This window comes from Lissotriton helveticus, chromosome 10 (assembly GCF_964261635.1).
Source record: "Lissotriton helveticus chromosome 10, aLisHel1.1, whole genome shotgun sequence".
NCBI lineage: Eukaryota > Metazoa > Chordata > Amphibia > Caudata > Salamandridae > Lissotriton > Lissotriton helveticus.
Window position 1 is genome coordinate 2,078,130 of NC_136071.1, and position 21,309 is coordinate 2,099,438.

General features: G+C 50.7%; 1 protein-coding gene across 2 annotated transcripts in view; it reads right to left on the reverse strand.

The window, feature by feature from the left end:
* Positions 1–964: 964 nt before the first annotated feature.
* LOC144785720 (RIB43A-like with coiled-coils protein 2) overlaps positions 965–21,309 on the reverse strand; it is a 94,868-nt gene continuing 74,523 nt past the window's right edge. For both annotated transcript variants that reach the window (XM_078664506.1, XM_078664505.1), the window contains exons 8-9: positions 14,402–14,568; positions 965–1,193 (exon numbers count right to left, since the gene is read on the reverse strand). In XM_078664506.1, the coding sequence (XP_078520632.1) occupies positions 1,112–1,193; positions 14,402–14,568 (249 nt within the window). In that variant the 3' untranslated portion in view covers positions 965–1,111. The remainder of the gene's footprint in view (positions 1,194–14,401; positions 14,569–21,309) is intronic.

The window sequence follows — 21,309 nt, forward strand, 5'->3', positions numbered from 1 at the left end:
AGTAGCAATCGCCAACCCCTAGGTTGCTGCTTGCAGCCCGTTTGCCTTAACCTTGGAATTAACCTTTCGGATTAATAATCGAAGTTCCCAAGTAGCGACAACTACAGTAAACACACTAAACAGCCCTTGTTTGATTCTGTACGCCTCCCTTGCCTAATTTTCATCATAAAGGAATGTGCCCGAGTACTCTGGAAACTTGGTCAATGCCCGAACTGCCAAGCCATGCCTTCCCTGGACCAGAAACAAGCTTCCGAGGACCGGTTTCTGGCATTTCAGCCGTCTTCAGCCAGGCTTGCTTGAATCCAGTGGCAAAGTGAGCAAGGGACTCACGTCTGAGCATACCCTGCCAACTTGTGGCGAACAAAGTTGTACAAAAGGGGGTGGTGATGGACGGAGCATCTGAACCAATCAAACACTCACACCCAGTCAACAGATCTGGGTTTAATCCATCACCGTTCTTTAGCCCACTCATGGCCATATGCAAATCAGTCTGACCCTGTGCCTCATGGGAACAGTCCAGTCGAACTGCCAAGCCATGCCTTCCCTGGCTGAAGACGGCTGAAATGCCAGAAACCGGTCCTCTGAAGCTTGTTTCCGGTCCAGGGAAGACATGGCTTGGCAGTTCGGGCTGGATTGTTCCCATGAGGCACAGGGTCAGACTGATTTGCATATGGCCATGTCTGAACTGGGGTGGCAAAGTGAGCTAAAGAACGGTGATGGATTAAACCCAGATTTGTTGACTGGGTGTGAGTGTTTGATTGGTTCAGATGCTCCGTCCATCACCACCCCCTTTTGTAGAAGTTAACTCCCAGGGGCATCAGACAGGCCAAGTTAACTGAAGCATCACCTAAGTTATCCAGACAAGGTTGGTTATCCCTCACAGGCTGAGGTAAGCCCCGCATACATATCATGGCAGACTGAAGTATCCCAAGCACAGGTATCCAGTAGAATCATCCAGATGCACTGAAATCTCTCTCTACTTTATTGCTTTCACAGCCTGTGATAAGGCTGGCAAGGGTACAGGATATCTGTAATGTGTGGGACACCACAGAGGCAGGCGAGTGTCCTGTGGTGGGAGATGCCAGGGCTTCTGTGGATACAGAGGTCCTCGTCAGCGGGTGGTGGTGTTGAACTGGCAGAAGTACTGAGCCGTGGGCTTGTTTGTGTACACTTCCTTCTCCAGGTACTGCAAGCTGTGGAGAGAGAGAGGAGGTTAGTTCTGTTACCTGTGGGGAAAGATTCCTGCAAAAGGTGCAAACCTGGCCTGAGCTATTCAGACATCAGCAGAGACAGTAATGGTTGGAAAGCCCTCCTGGGGACAATCGAGTCCTATTTTAACAACATTTAACCCAAGATGGACGTCCCTGTGCCCTGCCCATGAGGGCTTCCTCGATCACAGAACTAGAGTGACGGGCGAGTTACATCTCCAAGCACACACCCTCCCACCACTGATCAAGAACTGGAAGGGAAGAATTGAGTAAACATTACTCGGGAATGAACAAAAACTGCCGACATTTCAAACTTATCAATGATCGGCTTATTTCAAAGGCCGCAGAGTAAGTATCCGATGCAAGAAAAGGACAGAAAATCATAGTTATTCTATAGAGTAAGGGCCGGATTTAGATCTCGGCGGACGGGTTACTCCCTCACAACGGTGGCGGATATCCTGTCCTCTGAAATATAAATGCTATTGTATCCTAGGGCCTGATTTAGATCTCGCCGGACGGGTTACTCCCTCACAACGGTGGCGGATATCCCGTCCTCTGAAGTATAAATGCTATTGTATCCTAGGGCCGGATTTAGATCTCGGCGGACGGGTTACTCCCTCACAACGGTGGCGGATATCCCGTCCTCTGAAATATAAATGCTATTGTATCCTAGGGCCTGATTTAGATCTCGCCGGACGGGTTACTCCATCACAACAGTGACGGATATCCTGTCCTCTGAAGTATAAATGCTATTGTATCCTAGGGCCTGATTTAGGTCTCGGCGGACGGGTTACTCCATCACAGCGGTGACGGATATCCCGTCCGCTGAAATATAAATGCTATTGTATCCTAGGGCCTGATTTAGATCTCGGCGGACGGGTTATTATATCACAACGGTGACGGATATCCCGTCCTCTGAAGTATAAATGCTATTGTATCCTAGGGCCGGATTTAGATCTCGGCGGACGGGATATCCATCACACCGGTGACGGATATCCCGTCCGCTGAAATATAAATGCTATTGTATCCTAGGGCCGGATTTAGATCTCGGCGGACGGGATATCCATCACACCGGTGACGGCTATCCCGTCCTCTGAAATATAAATGCTATTGTATCCTAGGGCCTGATTTAGATCTCGTTGGACGGGTTACTCCATCACAGCGGTGACGGATATCCCGTCCACTGAAATATAAATGCTATTGTATCCTAGGGCCTGATTTAGATCTCGGCGGACGGGTTACTCCATCACAACGGTGACGGATATCCCGTCCGCTGAAATATAAATGCTATTGTATCCTAGGGCCTGATTTAGATCTCGTTGGACGGGTTACTCCATCACAGCGGTGACGGATATCCCGTCCGCTGAAATATAAATGCTATTGTATCCTAGGGCCTGATTTAGATCTGGGTGGACGGGTTACTCCATCACAACGGTGACGGATATCCCGTCCGCTGAAATATAAATGCTATTGTATCCTAGGGCCTGATTTAGGTCTGGGTGGACAGGTTATTATATCACAACGGTGACGGATATCCCGTCCTCTGAAGTATAAATGCTATTGTATCCTAGGGCCGGATTTAGATCTCGGCGGACGGGATATCCATCACACCGGTGACGGATATCCCGTCCGCTGAAATATAAATGCTATTGTATCCTAGGGCCTGATTTAGATCTCGTTGGACGGGTTACTCCATCACAGCGGTGACGGATATCCCGTCCGCTGAAATATAAATGCTATTGTATCCTAGGGCCTGATTTAGATCTCGTTGGACGGGTTACTCCATCACAGCGGTGACGGATATCCCGTCCGCTGAAATATAAATGCTATTGTATCCTAGGGCCTGATTTAGATCTGGGTGGACGGGTTACTCCATCACAACGGTGACGGATATCCCGTCCGCTGAAATATAAATGCTATTGTATCCTAGGGCCTGATTTAGATCTGGGTGGACAGGTTATTATATCACAACGGTGACGGATATCCCGTCCTCTGAAGTATAAATGCTATTGTATCCTAGGGCCGGATTTAGATCTCGGCGGACGGGATATCCATCACACCGGTGACGGATATCCCGTCCGCTGAAATATAAATGCTATTGTATCCTAGGGCCTGATTTAGATCTCGGCGGATGGGTTACTCCATCACAACGGTGACGGAGATCCAGTCTGCCGACATATAAATCCAAATGGGATATAATGGGATTTATATTTCAGCCGACGGGATATCTCTGTGTCTTGGAGTCTCTGTGGCTTGGAGTCTCTGTGGCCCTGCAGCTTGGAGTCTCTCTGCACTTCACTCTCTTCCTGATGGACCTCTAAAGAAGGGGCAGCCAGCCCTCCTTGCATCATTCAAATAAGCAGTCTCTAAAATACGTTTCTTCTTAAGGTCACACGTTTCGGGTCCTCATCTGTAAAGGATGGGTCCTGACATACGTGACACTGCGAGTGGACCCTACACTGCAGCTCAGTGGTCGAGATGCTGCAGTGCTTCATTTGTACAAAAAGAATGAGTGCCAGTGTTGTGGTCAGGCGGCCACTGCAGCTTGCATCGCACATTGCCCCTGCCAGCGCTGCCAATGATAATAACAACACAACTACTGACCCTCACACTCATAAAAGTGTGACAATTCGGACTATTCCAGGCCCCCAAAGCTATAAGAGTGGCTTGGGCTGCAGTCAATAGTCATGTTTTAAGTATATTGAATTAATAATGAACTGTTGTTGTAGTCATCTCTAAATTAGCCAGACGTCGCCACATAGTGGCGGATTGTCACACGCGCAGGTGCTGACATTTAAGTGCTGGTGCCCAGCACCGGTAGCCACCGGCTCAAATTAAGCACTGCGGTGCCGGCATTCTCACAACCACGTGAGTCATCAATTACAATTGTACACTTTTGGCATGGAAATCCTCACCATGGCTGTGAAAAGCTGTGCTACCCTGCAAGTCTGCTGCTAAGCGCACCGCCACGGCTACCACAGTCCTGATAATTTCAACGATAGTTGCGAGCACTCTGACAAAATCCCCATGAGATCATGAGCTGTCGCGCATACAAAACCTTCTTTTACTCTCATAAATGCTGAGGTCTGAATAGTTGTGTGAATAGTGTAGGCCAAGATATACGGCACTCAGAAACTCTCATATGTGAAACCAGTTACTCCACCGGTCGCACCACGGTGCACTTAAACGTGCAAATTTCAGCACTCGACTATTCACACCACAGCATATATGTGAACTCATTGGAGCATTTAGGGCCATATGTACAAAGGCAATTTTGCGATCGCAAACGTCGAAATTCGCTGAATTTTGGCATTTGCGATCGCAAATCAACAGGGTCTAATGTATGACAAAGACACCTCTCACCAAATACAGAATCGCAAATTTTGCGATTCCCTATTTTGCGATTGCATTTAAGGAATCGCAAATTGCGATTCCTTAAATGCAATGTATGAAGCACAGAAAAAGTGCAATTTGGACTTAAGGAATCGCAAATTTTGCGATTCCCTATTTTGCAATTTCATTTAAGGAATCGCAAATAACGATTCCTTAAATGCAATGTAAGAAGGACAGAAGAAGTGCAATTTGGACTTAAGGAATCGCAAATTTTGTGATTCCCTATTGAAGCACAGAAAAGTACAATTTGGACTTAAGGAATCGCAAATTACCACAACCTTCAAGTTGGTGGTAATTTGCAATTTCTTTGAAAAATGCACTTTTTTGCATTTTTCAAAGTGCCATGTGGCTCATTTCAGGGGTGCAACAGGGTGTCCTTTTGACATCCTGGCACCCTTGAAATTGCATTCTCAATTTGCGATTCTCTAATTGAGAATCGCAAATTGAGAATGTATTCCCATTTATTCCTATGGGCCTCTGGGCCCATAGGAATGAATGGGGAGGTACTCCTTAATTGCAAATCGCAATTTGCGATTTACAATTAATGAATATGTAGGATTCACAACATTTATTGCAAAGCCTACATACATAGCTTTATGCAATTCTGGAATATCGATTTGCAAAAAATCGCTATTTGAGAATCGCAGATGGACATTTTCATACATATGGCCCTTATTTGCTTATATATCATTAATGCCCTGAGAAAGTCAATGGCAATTTCCAGATGACGAAACACGTGTTGGCTGGCTAGAATTTACTGTAAGGAAACTGAATAAAAGAAGACTTTATGTGAGGGACAACTGATGACCTCATTGGTGATTTTGTCGGAGTGCTCACAAACGTAGTTGAAACTATTGGGACTTTCTTCCTATTTGGGGAGCCTTTGGGTGGCTGCTCCTGTCTTTTGCTGAGCACCCTTTTTGTGGAATATAACAACTGTTGGACACGCAGACATAGGTAAAGAGTGCACTGGCCACAATCTAGCCACCACATTGTGACCTGTTTTCAGTCTTTGATAAAGGGGCTCTAGCAATTACAGAAAGTGGTGTTTTCCTAGACATGTGAGCGAGAGTTGTACATGAAACAATCCATCTCACAAGTGTTTGTTTCATCATAGTTCTCCCCTTATTTAAAAGGCCATACGATATACAAAGCTGGTCCAGTCGATGAACGCCCTTTGTCTTTTGCAGGTACAGTTTAAGACATCTGTTAATTCTAGAGAATGCACAGCTCTCCGTGACGCTGTGGACCGGGTTGGAAAAAATGTTGGCAAATAAATCTCTCAAATTAAATGCTGTAGGAAGCTTAGGTATGAACCTGGGATTTGTAGCCAAAGGTACATTGCCCCTGGAGAATCGTAAGTAAGGTCCCATAAAAGAAATAGCCTGTAATTCTCCAAATCTGCTACCAAATGTTGTGTTTTCTAAGAAAGATGCAGTGTTGTAGATCAACAAAGTGGCTCAAAGGGCTGCTCCATGTTGGAAGGGGCGACCACCGAGGGGCAGGATATGCTCTCCCGACCACTCCGTGACCCACCTCTCCCAGGAATACTGCCGAGACCTAACGTGAGGTCCTCATCGGGGAGGACTTCGGGTCTAGGATCGTACACACTGAGCTTACACCCCACTTATGGACGGACACCACACTGTGGATTTCAGTATCAAAGTTCTTTTTCAAACGCTTTCAGAAGCGGTCGCTCCCTTCACTCCCAGCCATCACCTGGTATCGTTAGCTACGCTACTTATTGATCTGCTGCTCTAATCTGCTGGATCCTTTATTGCATAATGCTATAGCGCGATTTCCATTGTTGAACATTAGAAGTATTTGTAGCGCTTTTAGGATTTCATAGCACCGTGCTCTGAATCGCGCTCTTCCAGCTGTAGCGCTATTTGTGCTGCGTTATTTGATTGTGCATTGCCTGTATTTTAAATCGATAATTGTCGCGCTTGTCAGACACATTGTCTCAGCCATTATTTCATCTCAGTCCCCCAGCCTATCTCTAGTTTCGTTTTTCGCTGCCATCTTACTTGTTGTTGTGCCTCAAAGCCCGTCCTCCACAGCCCGCCCCGCCTCCCAGCTGACCCTCCCTCGCCCCTCCCCTTCCACTATCCACATATGACAGATGTTCCCGCGCGCAGCGGTCACGCGCAGCGGAAGCGCCCTATGCGCGCCGAAGGTGCGCCAAAGGTAAGCCCGTCTACGTCCGTCCGCGCCTGGACCGCGCCCAGCGCCAGACCCTCTGTCCCCCGCAAACCACACGCCTCCCGCATAACGTTTGACGCCGCCACCCTCCTAGCCCTTAACCCCGGACGCACACCACAATGCTACGAAGCTGCCCCAGGACGTACCCACGGTCCCTTCGCCTGCCACTCCTGCAAGTTCGCCAACATCAAAACCCACACCAAATCCACGACCTCCAAACACAGCTCCGACTCTAACCACCTGAATTGCATCCTACTAAACACCCGCTCGATCCACAAACACACCACAGAACTCTGGGACCTACTCGACACTGCGTCACCGGACATCGCCTTCCTTACAGAAACCTGGATGAACGCATCATCAGCACCCGACATCGCCATAGCCATCCCAAACGCTTACAAGATCATCCGAAAAGACCGCACCAACCAAACAGGAGGCGGCATCGCCATCGTCCATAAGAACACCATCAGAATCACGACCAGCTTCGACGATAACCTTGCAACCGCCAAGCAGGGTTCTTGGGAAGTGGTGAAGCAGAGACCCTGAAGCTCGAACTAGGCAACGAGGTGAATTCTAGACTTCCTGTCTCCTGACTGGGACAAGACGAGTCTTGATTGTAGCAAAAGAGTCCTGAGTTCCCGTTTCATTAACGCTGTAGGGATCCTGCCTGCGTTTAATGCCTGTGTGTTCTCTTATATGACCGGAACAGTTGGGAAAAGGTTACTGGCACTGTCCATGCGGCAGATCCGGCCTATGAGTTAATGTTATCAGGAATTCATCAACTGACAGAGGGAGTAGGTAATACCTTGATACAGGTTCTCCAGAGTGAAAAGAGAATTGTGGTGATATCTTTAAAGCTAAAGCAGTCATAGTATGAGATAGCCACTGGTATGAGTTAGGTTTAGCCTGCCTGTCTTCAGTTTTCTTCCATTGAACTGTGTGAGGTTTCATAATCAAAGGAATCAACTGTAGAAACTCTGGTTATTACCTTCAAACTGTCTGTTTAAAATGCCTATGTTTTACTGAGGGAACTGACTAGGCTGGTTTCCTCAAACCGCTGCCCACTCTTCATTATCTGTGTAGAACTGTTAGAAATCTGGTGGGTAAAGTTTAGTGCTGAACTCGTATGTAATTGATAAAGGGAATATGATATGACTTTGAAATGTGATAACAAACTCTAAAAGTGAAAAGAAACATAAGGAGAAATAATGGTGTGAAAACGAAAGAGTGAATCAAACTATTTTTATAAACCAGTCCATATTTTTCCACAAATATGGTGTAGTGTCGTTTTTGTGTGGAAGTACATTGAGTTACTGCTGGGTGGTGCGCAAACTTTACACGTGTGCTTCTAGGATCTGACTGTCTTACTCTAGGCCAGGCTACCCTATGTGACTTGGTAACACTAGGTCCAACACCCTCCTTGAGCCCTGTGCGGCGCCTGCAGGAGAGAGTCTGGCAGTGCTGGTGCAGTGGACTGGAGAGGTTGAACCCCTGAAGCTCAGGGTCCTCCCCCCTCTCGTCACCCTCTTGACCAAAGGACTCACATTGTAAGATCTTTGGGGAACGTGAAGGAGAGACATACATGAAGACAGCTGTGACATTGCCAAGGCTGGTCGAAATACAGACACACCCACTGAGGAAGGTGACATGCTGAAAGCTCACGAGAGCTGCAAGAAATCCAGCACAAAGTCAATGATGGCTACAGGTCCAGCATTGTGGAGCTATAATACACTGATGGGGTTTTCTTCATCGTTGAGGATGATGTTGATGATGAAGTAGTGGTCGTCAATGGTTGAGGCACAGATGATTGGGTTGGCTGTCGTTGTTAACGATGCTGTCGGTGTGGATGACGGATGCTACTTTGTTGGCGGTGGAGCCTTCAACTAATCCTTCATCAACTTATTATAAGGCTGTCTTACCAAGATTACAATCATCACCACCCCCGTGGTGGACAATACCACCATGGTTGATGTAGGCAGCCTCATTGATAATATGGTCGTCAACAGTTTAGGTTCAGACAAATCCTTTCATGAAGCCATTTTTTGTAGCTTCCGAAGCAACTCAGGGCTTGGTGGCACTGGCCTTTTTGTCTTTGGTGTATGCTTCTTGGGGTTTCTGTTTCTTTCTGACAACATGGCTGACCACGGGTCTGACCCATGACAGCAGGGTCAGAGAGGCCTTCAGCCGGATTGAAAGTCTTGGACAAAGACTTCTCTGAGAGAAGCTTTAAAATCATCACCAGCTTACCAGAGGGGGGTGCCTCTACTTTTTCCTCAGAGATTGCCAGTGTACATCTCCACTCTCTTTCCTTCAGTATCCTAGAGGGGACATTCTTGCAGATGACACACTGCTACAGGTCGTAACTGGAACGCCAGCAGTAAAAACAATGGGTGCAAGGTTTGCTCATGTAAATGTTCTCTTGCGACAGGATGTGCAAGCCTTAAACTAAGATTTCTTCCCTGAGGCCCATGTCATCTCAAAAACAGAAACAAACAGTCAGGAAAATAGGATAGATCTCAGTTTATGGTAGAAATCAGATCTGAAGCTAATGGAAAAACTCTTGGAAAAAAATGTCAACTAGAGTCCGAACTCCGGAGGATTCGCTATGACTGAACGTGTGGTACACAATCTGGCAGTTGGAAGCATCTTCTTGGGAAGTAGTTTGTGTCTCATAAGGAGGAGCACTGGTTGTATGTAGTCTATAGCTTCAATATTTCAATGTTATTGAATGCAATGGCTTACAGCTAACCTGGATTACCGAGGTTCCCAGTCTGATGATGGGGAATGATTCAAAGCATGAGAGTTTTTGAAAACTCCAATGCTGGAAAATTATAAAACCACTACACATGGTTCCACATGGCAGATTGCTACATTCAGGAATTAAACTGGTAGCAATGAGATGATACATGAGCTACTATATTAATCGATTCATCTAAACCTCCTTTTGGCTGCGGACAGACCTGGAAGAGTCTAATCAGCATGAGCTCCTCTGGAGCAGTATCTCTCTTCGACCTGTTGCTGGTGTTTACATTGGTGGGTTGTGTGGTGCTCTGAGATACATTCTATTGCTAATGCTGTTTTTAGACATTGGTGGGTGGTGTGATGTTTTGAGATGCCTCCTGTTGCTGGTGTTAATAGTTTGGCGAGTAGTATGGTGTTTTAAGATACCTTCTATTGCTGTTTGTAGACATTGGTGGGCAGTGTGGTGTCTGAGATGCCTCCTGTTGCTGTTTTTAGACATTGGTTGGTGGTGTGGTGCTCTGAGATGCCTCCTGTTGTTGTTTTTAGACATTGGTGGGCGGTGTGGTGCTCTGAGGTGCCTCCAGTTGCTGGTGTTATACTTTGATGGGGGGTGTGGTGCTCTGAGATACCTTCTATTACTGTTTTTAGACATTGGTGGGAGGTGTGGTGCTCTGAGATGCCTCCTGTTGCTGTTATACACTGGTGGGAGGTGTGGTGCTCTGAGATTCCTCCTGTTGCTGGTGTTATACTGTGATGGGGGTGTAGTGCTCTGAGATACCTTCTATTGCTGTTTATAGACACTGGTGGGTGGTATGGTGCTCTGAAGTGATTTCTGTTGCTGGTGTTGTACATTGGTGGGTGGTGTGGTGCTCTGAGATGCCTCCTGTTGCTGGTGTTGTACATTGGTGGGTGGTGTGGTGCTCTGAGATGCCTCCTGTTGCTGTTGTTATAAATTGGTGGGAGGTGTGGTGCTCTGAGATGATTCCTGTTGCTGGTGGTATCACCATGGATGCTTGAGTTATTTTCCTCCTGTGCTGGGCCATAATGATAATGGGTGTGGTCATGACGAGCTCAGCTCGTCATGATCACCCTAGAGGTATACCTCATAACGAGCTGAGCTCGTCATGAGCATCGAAGGGGTTATACATTGGTGGGTGGTGTGGTGATCTTAGATGCCTCCTGTTGCTGGTGTTGTACATTGGTGGGTGATTGGTGGGTGGTGTGGTGCTCTGAGATACCTTCTATTGCTGTTTTTAGACATTGGTGGGAGGTGTGGTACTCTGAGATGCCTCCTGTAGCTGGTGTTGTACATTGGTGGGTGGTGTGGTGCTCTGAGATACCTTCTATTGCTGTTTATAGACACTGGTGGGTGGTGTGGTATACATTGGTGGGTGGTGTGGCGCTCTGAGATGCCTCCTGTTGTTGTTGTTATACATTGGTGGGTGGTGTGGTGATCTGAGATGCCTCCTGTTGCTCTTTTGAGACATTGGTGGGTGGTGTGGTACTCAGAGATGCCTCCTGTTGCTGTTTTTAGACATTGGTTGGTGGTGTGGTGCTCTGAGATACCTCCTGTTGCTGGTGGTATACATTGGTGGGTGGTGTGGTGCTCTGAGATGCCTCCTGGTGCTGGTGCTATACTTTGGTGGGGGGTGTGGTGCTCTGAGATACCCTCTATTGCTGTTTATAGACATTGGTGGGAGGTGTGGTGCTCTGAGATGCCTCCTGCTGCTGTTGTTATACATTGGTGGGTGGTGTGGTGCTCTGAGATGCCTCCTGTTGCTGGTGTTGTACATTGGTGGGTGGTGTGGTGCTCTGAGATGCCTCCTGGTGCTGGTGTCACACGTTGGTGGGTCGTGTGGTACTCTGAGATGATTCATGTTGCTGTTGTTATACATTGGTGGGAGGTGTGGTGCTCTGAGATGCCTCCTGGTGCTGGTGTCACACATTGGTGGCTGGTGTGGTGCTCTGAGATGTCTCCTGTTGCTGTTGTTATACATTGGTGGGAGGTGTGTTGATCTGAGATGCCTCCTGTTGCTGTTTTTAGACATTGGTGGGTGGTATGGTGTTCTGAGATGATTCATGTTGCTGTTCTTATACATTGGTGGCTGGTGTGGTGCTCTGAGATGTCTCCTGTTGCTGTTGTTATACATTGGTGGGAGGTGTGGTGCTTTGAGATGCCTCCTGTTGCTGGTGTTGTACATTGGTGGGTGGTGTGGTGCTCTGAGATGCCTCCTGTTGCTGGTATTGTACATTGGTGGCTGGTGTGGTGTCCTGAGATGATTCATGTTGCTGTTGTTATACATTGGTGGGAGGTGTGATGTTCTGAGATACCTCCTGTTGCTGGTGTTGTACATTGGTCGGTGGTGTGGTGCTGTGGGATACATTCTATTGCTGTTTTTAGACACTGGGGGTAGTGCGGTGGTCTGAGATGCAGCCAGAAGGAGTGCACTATCACCTGGTCCAATTTCAGAAGCAATGCTACTCATTGGTCTCGTGCACCTCTAGATATAAGGTAATTTCACTGGCACACTTGTGGGCCTGGATGTTATAAAGAATACAAGATCGTCTTAAATCAAATGATTATGAGAAGCTCAGAATTGCACAGAAAACCAAAATTATAGTTTGAATATGACTGAAGTGAGGGACTGAACATATGAGGCCAAAGTAGGTGCCCTGAGATCCTGCTCCAGGCACTGGAAGAATATTGAACGAGCACCTGATTATGAATCACGCACACATGCATGAGAATCAGTCCAACATGTTCCTGGGCTGAGAACGCTGGTGCTGTCTCTAATGCACAAACTCAGCATGAATGACTGCAACACTGCCCCATCAGGCTCTCAGCCACGGTGCACTGTGTGAACACCTTGAGAGCGCCTACGTCAGTGGTATTGTACTCAGGTGAACATGTACCAGGTGCATTGTGCATTCTCCTTAATAGCTCCTATGGTAGGATCACGCTCAGCCTGGCATGTACCCAGGTGCACTAGAGGCCCTCCCTGAGACCTCTGTTGATAGTCGGATCACGCTCAGGCTGGCATCTACCCAGGTGCACTGGAGGCCCTCCTTGAGAGCTCCGTTGATAGTGGGATTATGCTCAGGCTGGCATGTTCCTCGATTCATCGTGTGTATTCCTTAATAGTTTCTAGGTCAGAGGGATCACGCTCCGGCTATCATGTACCAGGTGCATTTGGGGTACTCCTTGAGAGTTCGTTTGTTGGTGGGATCATGCTACAGTTGGCATTTGCCCACGTGCATTGGGGGTACTCCTTGAGAGTTTCCTTCTTGGTGGGATCATGCTACGGCTGGCATGTACCCAGATGCATTTGGCGTTCTCCTGGATAGTTCCTTTGTCGTGGGATCACCTTTGTAGTGCTAGACGCACTGCTTTGGTTTGACACCACGTGATGACCTTTGACTAACATCATTTTAATGGAATTTTTGTGTTTTACTTTACCCTAGCCTGAATGTACGACATCCCGCATATTCCTTTTTCCCTTGAAGATTTAATCTTGCAGTCTTAAAGTGGGAGCTGTCACAGAGTAGAACAGCCTTGCCAAGAACAGAACGTGTGGGATCTGCATTTGTTAAGCATGAGAGAGACAGAGGTGTGAAATGTACTTTATGTACTTTTTGGTCTTGAAGTGCAGTGTTATGAGCAGTGGTGCACAAATGTGCATTGTGTTGTACATTGAGGGGTGAAGTATGTGATGCTGTAGGCACTGGTGTACGAATGTGCATTGTGTTGTACATTGGGAAGTATGAAGTTCTTACTATTGGCTTTGACATGGCCCATGTCATCCTGAATTCTGACTCTGCCTTGCATGAGCTTTTTTGCGCGCAAAGGCGGGCCCCCGGAGTGCTTACGTTGTTTGGTCGATCATGTTCAAGGTTACTTTGTTTTTTGGAGAAGAGATTCTTGAATGCACCCTTGAAGGCTTTTGTAAGCTTCGTTAAGATAAAGGCTGGAACATGTGAGAATGTAGAGGGAACATAGGAACTCCTTTTGCCCTGGAATGCTTGCATGGAAGCTGGCAAATTCCAGTAAGTTTCCTTGGCGCAGAAGGAAAGACTCTCGAACCTTCTAGTGTGTTTTGAGACTATAAGGCTGAGGGTTGATGACTTAGAAAATGGGATTGTCTGAGCCTGAAAGATGGACGCATCTTCAGTGCAGGCATCTGGTTGCTGAGTCTCCTGCCTTCAGCTGTAAGTCCCCCAGTCTGGAGTGGGTCAGGATGAAGTTTGCTCCAGGTGAAGTGTTTGAGTTTTGATTGTTGCCATTGTGATGTGTGGCCAGTGGCTTTGATCATTTAAGGTGTTTTCTTTGTGATGTGAGAGTGAGTCAGAGTGCACATCCAAAGTAATCAATTGAATTATTTGGTGTATATATCTTTCTGATTTCTTTCAAGACATCCATTATTATGTGCTTGTGCATTTTATTATTATTATTCATGCATTAAGTGTTGCATTTGCCAAGTGTGTTATTATTGCTTGCATATAAATATATATATATATATCTCTATATACATTTGAATATAGTTAATTTGACATCTAGGAAAGCCTTTCTGTTAGAGAGCATTGCATAAATAAAACCCCACGCCTTCAAGCCATCGTGTGGGAGTGGTATTTTGGGAGGGCGAAGCAAGACAACGTTCAGGCTGGCATGTACCCAGGTGCATTAGGGGTACTCTTTGAGAATTACTTCTTTGGTGGAATCACACTCAGGCTGACAAATGCCAGGTACGTTGGGCGTTCTCCTGGCTAGTTCCTTTGTTGATCGCATTCAGGCCCAGTATGTACCCACGTGTATTGTCAGAAGTGAGACAGGTACAGAGGGTTCTCTCTGCAATACTCACTGTGCTTTCTGCTCCCGAGACAGCTGCTCGTTGTAAGAATCCAGACCTTTTCTGAGTTCCTTCCTGAGGCAACCTTCCTCCTGCTCCAGGACCATCCCTGCCCGGGCTACTAGGTTCCTCTGCTTGTCCCACTCTTCCTCCAGCTGCCGGGCTTGTTCCTTCGACCTCTGTCACAGAGAGAAGAGAGCAGGTGTCTATTGGGCTGAAAACTCATACTTTTCATATTTATGCACTAAAATTGTATTTTACTTTGATACTCTTTTCAGATCACCCATAGTACTAGACACTCCCTATTTGTCAAAACTGGGTTCGCCTGGTACACTTAAACTTCAGGAAATCTTTTGACAAACACCTCTCAATGGAAGCAACTGGAGTACAAATTGTTAGTATCGGAGCAATGATTACTACATGCATTGCACTGTAACAGTCACATACTTGCTGAAAAGGCCAACTTTTCTTTCTATGGTTGCATGCTTCTTAACTGTCTTTAGAACCAAAGGTAGGTACAGGTGATGAGTATCTGTGAGACAGAGAGAAGTAGCATGAGGCACAGAGGAAGAGTTGCGCAATGAAATGCGGAAACAGAGGTGCAAGAAGGTGACAGGAGCTGTTGAATGAGTTGCAGAGGGGGGGCTGCATAATGAGGCGCAGGATGAAGAACAGAGAGCTGCAGCCTGTGTGACTGCTGGTCATCTATGCCATGTCCTGTGGGAGTGGGTAGAGCTGGGGTGGCACATGAGTTTGCATTGCTCTGTGCGTCATGGAAGCATGTCGGCTAAGTTCTGTTTCACTTAGTGGCTTCGTTTCAAAAAGACAGCTTTCTACAATGTAACCCTGTTCTAAAATGTTCCCTAGGACCGATGCATTTTAATGGGGGAGACGATACAAAAGAATCAAAAATATGCACCACTTGACTAGAGGTTAAAATAAGAAGCTTCTGTGATGGCTCTTCACAAGTAATGGCATCATAGTGGCAGCAAGACGGGGTGCACTGTTTGTTCAGAATTGGTGAAGAGGGGCTTGGCAGGAGAGGAAGAGAACTCCCCGGACACTCTGAAAGGAGGAGGAAGAGAGCCCCCCGGACACTCTGACCCCGAGTAAGAGAGCCTCCCGGACACTCTGAAACCGAGGAAGAGAGCCCCCCGGACACTCTGAAAGGAGGAGGAAGAGAGCCCCCCGGACACTCTGACCCCGAGTAAGAGAGCCCCCCGGACACTCTGACCCCGAGTAAGAGAGCCCCCCGGACACTCTGACCCCGAGTAAGAGAGCCCCCCGGACACTCTGACCCCGAGTAAGAGAGCCCCCCGGACACTCTGAAAGGGAGGAAGAGAGCCCCCCGGACACTCTGAAACAGAGGAAGAGAGCCCCCCGGACACTCTGAAACAGAGGAAGAGAGCCCCCCGGACACTCTGAAACGGAGGAAGAGAGCCCCCCGGACACTCTGAAACAGAGGAAGAGAGCCCCCCGGACACTCTGAAAGGGAGGAAGAGAGCCCACTGGACACTCTGAAACAGAGGAAGAGAGCCCCCCGGACACTCTGACCCCGAGTAAGAGAGCCCCCCGGACACTCTGAAAGGGAGGAAGAGAGCCCCCCGGACACTCTGACCCCGAGTAAGAGAGCCCCCCGGACACTCTGAAACGGAGGAAGAGAGCCCACCGGACACTCTGAAACAGAGGAAGAGAGCCCCCCGGACACTCTGAAACGGAGGAAGAGAGCCCCCCGGACACTCTGAAACGGAGGAAGAGAGCCCCCCGGACACTCTGAAACGGAGGAAGAGAGCCCCCCGGACACTCTGAAACAGAGGAAGAGAGCCCCCCGGACACTCTGAAAGGAGGAGGAAGAGAGCCCCCCGGACACTCTGAAAGGAGGAGGAAGAGAGCCCCCCGGACACTCTGAAAGGAGGAGGAAGAGAGCCCCCCCGGACACTCTGAAAGGAGGAGGAAGAGAGCCCCCCGGACACTCTGACCCCGAGTAAGAGAGCCCCCCGGACACTCTGACCCCGAGTAAGAGAGCCCCCCGGACACTCTGACCCCGAGTAAGAGAGCCCCCCGGACACTCTGACCCCGAGTAAGAGAGCCCCCCGGACACTCTGAAAGGGAGGAAGAGAGCCCCCCGGACACTCTGAAACAGAGGAAGAGAGCCCCCCGGACACTCTGAAACAGAGGAAGAGAGCCCCCCGGACACTCTGAAACAGAGGAAGAGAGCCCACCGGACACTCTGACCCCGAGTAAGAGAGCCCCCCGGACACTCTGACCCCGAGTAAGAGAGCCCCCCGGACACTCTGAAAGGGAGGAAGAGAGCCCCCCGGACACTCTGAAACAGAGGAAGAGAGCCCCCCGGACACTCTGAAACAGAGGAAGAGAGCCCCCCGGACACTCTGAAACAGAGGAAGAGAGCCCCCCGGACACTCTGAAACGGAGGAAGAGAGCCCCCCGGACACTCTGAAACAGAGGAAGAGAGCCCCCCGGACACTCTGAAACAGAGGAAGAGAGCCCCCCGGACACTCTGAAACAGAGGAAGAGAGCCCCCCGGACACTCTGAAACGGAGGAAGAGAGCCCCCCGGACACTCTGAAACAGAGGAAGAGAGCCCCCCGGACACTCTGAAACGGAGGAAGAGAGCCCACTGGACACTCTGAAACGGAGGAAGAGAGCCCCCCGGACACTCTGAAACGGAGGAAGAGAGCCCCCCGGACACTCTGAAACAGAGGAAGAGAGCCCCCCGGACACTCTGAAACGGAGGAAGAGAGCCCCCCGGACACTCTGAAACGGAGGAAGAGAGCCCCCCGGACACTCTGAAACAGAGGAAGAGAGCCCCCCGGACACTCTGACCCCGAGTAAGAGAGCCCCCCGGACACTCTGAAACCGAGGAAGAGAGCCCCCCGGACACTCTGAAACCGAGGAAGAGAGCCCCCCGGACACTCTGACCCCGAGTAAGAGAGCCCCCCGGACACTCTGAAACCGAGGAAGAGAGCCCCCCGGACACTCTGAAACCGAGGAAGAGAGCCCCCCGGACACTCTGAAACCGAGGAAGAGAGCCCCCCGGACACTCTGAAACAGAGGAAGAGAGCCTCCCGGACACTCTGAAACAGAGGAAGAGAGCCCCCCGGACACTCTGACCCCGAGTAAGAGAGCCCCCCGGACACTCTGAAACCGAGGAAGAGAGCCCCCCGGACACTCTGAAACAGAGGAAGAGAGCCCCCCGGACACTCTGAAAGGAGGAGGAAGAGAGCCCCCCCGGACACTCTGAAAGGAGGAGGAAGAGAGCCCCCCGGACACTCTGACCCCGAGTAAGAGAGCCCCCCGGACACTCTGAAAGGGAGGAAGAGAGCCCCCCGGACACTCTGAAAGGGAGGAAGAGAGCCCCCCGGACACTCTAAAACAGAGGAAGAGAGCCCCCCGGACACTCTGAAAGGGAGGAAGAGAGCCCACCGGACACTCTGAAAGGGAGGAAGAGAGCCCCCCGGACACTCTGACCCCGAGTAAGAGAGCCCCCCGGACACTCTGAAACAGAGGAAGAGAGCCCCCCGGACACTCTGAAACGGAGGAAGAGAGCCCCCCGGACACTCTGACCCCGAGTAAGAGAGCCCCCCGGACACTCTGAAACAGAGGAAGAGAGCCCCCCGGACACTCTGAAACAGAGGAAGAGAGCCCCCCGGACACTCTGAAACGGAGGAAGAGAGCCCCCCGGACACTCTGACCCCGAGTAAGAGAGCCCCCCGGACACTCTGAAACCGAGGAAGAGAGCCCCCCGGACACTCTGAAACAGAGGAAGAGAGCCTCCCGGACACTCTGAAACAGAGGAAGAGAGCCCCCCGGACACTCTGACCCCGAGTAAGAGAGCCCCCCGGACACTCTGAAACCGAGGAAGAGAGCCCCCCGGACACTCTGAAACAGAGGAAGAGAGCCCCCCGGACACTCTGAAAGGAGGAGGAAGAGAGCCCCCCCGGACACTCTGAAAGGAGGAGGAAGAGAGCCCCCCGGACACTCTGACCCCGAGTAAGAGAGCCCCCCGGACACTCTGAAAGGGAGGAAGAGAGCCCCCCGGACACTCTGAAAGGGAGGAAGAGAGCCCCCCGGACACTCTAAAACAGAGGAAGAGAGCCCCCCGGACACTCTGAAAGGGAGGAAGAGAGCCCACCGGACACTCTGAAAGGGAGGAAGAGAGCCCACTGGACACTCTGAAACAGAGGAAGAGAGCCCCCCGGACACTCTGACCCCGAGTAAGAGAGCCCCCCGGACACTCTGAAAGGGAGGAAGAGAGCCCCCCGGACACTCTGACCCCGAGTAAGAGAGCCCCCCGGACACTCTGAAAGGGAGGAAGAGAGCCCCCCCGGACACTCTGAAAGGAGGAGGAAGAGAGCCCCCCGGACACTCTGACCCCGAGTAAGAGAGCCCCCCGGACACTCTGAAAGGGAGGAAGAGAGCCCCCCGGACACTCTGAAAGGAGGAGGAAGAGAGCCCCCCCGGACACTCTGACCCCGAGTAAGAGAGCCCCCCGGACACTCCGAAACAGAGGAAGAGAGCCCACCGGACACTCTGAAACAGAGGAAGAGAGCCCACCGGACACTCTGAAACAGAGGAAGAGAGCCCACCGGACACTCTGAAACGGAGGAAGAGAGCCCCCCGGACACTCTGAAACAGAGGAAGAGAGCCCACCGGACACTCTGAAACGGAGGAAGAGAGCCCCCCGGACACTCTGAAACAGAGGAAGAGAGCCCGCTGGACACTCTGACCCCGAGTAAGAGAGCCCCCCGGACACTCTGAAAGGGAGGAAGAGAGCCCCCCCGGACACTCTGAAAGGAGGAGGAAGAGAGCCCCCCGGACACTCTGACCCCGAGTAAGAGAGCCCCCCGGACACTCTGAAAGGGAGGAAGAGAGCCCCCCGGACACTCTGAAAGGAGGAGGAAGAGAGCCCCCCCGGACACTCTGACCCCGAGTAAGAGAGCCCCCCGGACACTCCGAAACAGAGGAAGAGAGCCCACCGGACACTCTGAAACAGAGGAAGAGAGCCCACCGGACACTCTGAAACAGAGGAAGAGAGCCCACTGGACACTCTGAAACGGAGGAAGAGAGCCCACCGGACACTCTGAAACAGAGGAAGAGAGCCCACCGGACACTCTGAAACGGAGGAAGAGAGCCCCCCGGACACTCTGAAACAGAGGAAGAGAGCCCGCTGGACACTCTGACCCCGAGTAAGAGAGCCCCCCGGACACTCTGAAAGGGAGGAAGAGAGCCCCCCCGGACACTCTGAAAGGAGGAGGAAGAGAGCCCCCCGGACACTCTGACCCCGAGTAAGAGAGCCCCCCGGACACTCTGAAAGGGAGGAAGAGAGCCCCCCGGACACTCTGAAAGGAGGAGGAAGAGAGCCCCCCCGGACACTCTGACCCCGAGTAAGAGAGCCCCCCGGACACTCCGAAACAGAGGAAGAGAGCCCACCGGACACTCTGAAACAGAGGAAGAGAGCCCACCGGACACTCTGAAACGGAGGAAGAGAGCCCCCCGGACACTCTGAAACAGAGGAAGAGAGCCCCCCGGACACTCTGAAACAGAGGAAGAGAGCCCCCCGGACACTCTGAAACAGAGGAAGAGAGCCCACTGGACACTCTGAAACAGAGGAAGAGAGCCCCCCGGACACTCTGAAACGGAGGAAGAGAGCCCACTGGACACTCTGAAACGGAGGAAGAGAGCCCACCGGACACTCTGAAACAGAGGAAGAGAGCCCACCGGACACTCTGAAACGGAGGAAGAGAGCCCCCCGGACACTCTGAAACAGAGGAAGAGAGCCCCCCGGACACTCTGAAACGGAGGAAGAGAGCCCCCCGGACACTCTGAAACAGAGGAAGAGAGCCCCCCGGACACTCTGAAACAGAGGAAGAGAGCCCCCCGGACACTCTGAAACGGAGGAAGAGAGCCCACTGGACACTCTGAAACGGAGGAAGAGAGCCCCCCGGACACTCTGAAACAGAGGAAGAGAGCCCCCCGGACACTCTGAAACAGAGGAAGAGAGCCCACCGGACACTCTGAAACAGAGGAAGAGAGCCCCCCGGACACTCTGAAACAGAGGAAGAGAGCCCCCCGGACACTCTGAAACAGAGGAAGAGAGCCCGCTGGACACTCTGAAACAGAGGAAGAGAGCCCACCGGACACTCTGAAACAGAGGAAGAGAGCCCACCGGACACTCTGAAACAGAGGAAGAGAGCCCACCGGACACTCTGAAACGGAGGAAGAGAGCCCCCCGGACACTCTGAAACAGAGGAAGAGAGCCCCCCGGACACTCTGAAACAGAGGAAGAGAGCCCACCGGTCACTCTGAAACAGAGGAAGAGAGCCCCCCGGACACTCTGAAACAGAGGAAGAGAGCCCCCCGGACACTCTGAAACAGAGGAAGAGAGCCCGCTGGACACTCTGAAACAGAGGAAGAGAGCCCCCCGGACACTCTGAAACAGAGGAAGAGAGCCCACCGGACACTCTGAAACAGAGGAAGAGAGCCCACCGGACACTCTGAAACGGAGGAAGAGAGCCCCCCGGACACTCTAAAACAGAGGAAGAGAGCCCCCCGGACACTCTGAAACAGAGGAAGAGAGCCCACCGGACACTCTGAAACAGAGGAAGAGAGCCCATTGGACACTCTGAAACAGAGGAAGAGAGCCCACCGGACACTCTGAAACGGAGGAAGAGAGCCCCCCGGACACTCTGAAACAGAGGAAGAGAGCCCCCCGGACACTCTGAAACAGAGGAAGAGAGCCCACCGGACACTCTGAAACAGAGGAAGAGAGCCCACCGGACACTCTGAAACGGAGGAAGAGAGCCCCCCGGACACTCTGAATCACTGAGGATTGGCCCGGGGGAGAAGAAGAAGCCACATGCCAGCTCACAAGGAGGTCCACTGAGCTCTCTGAAATGGCGA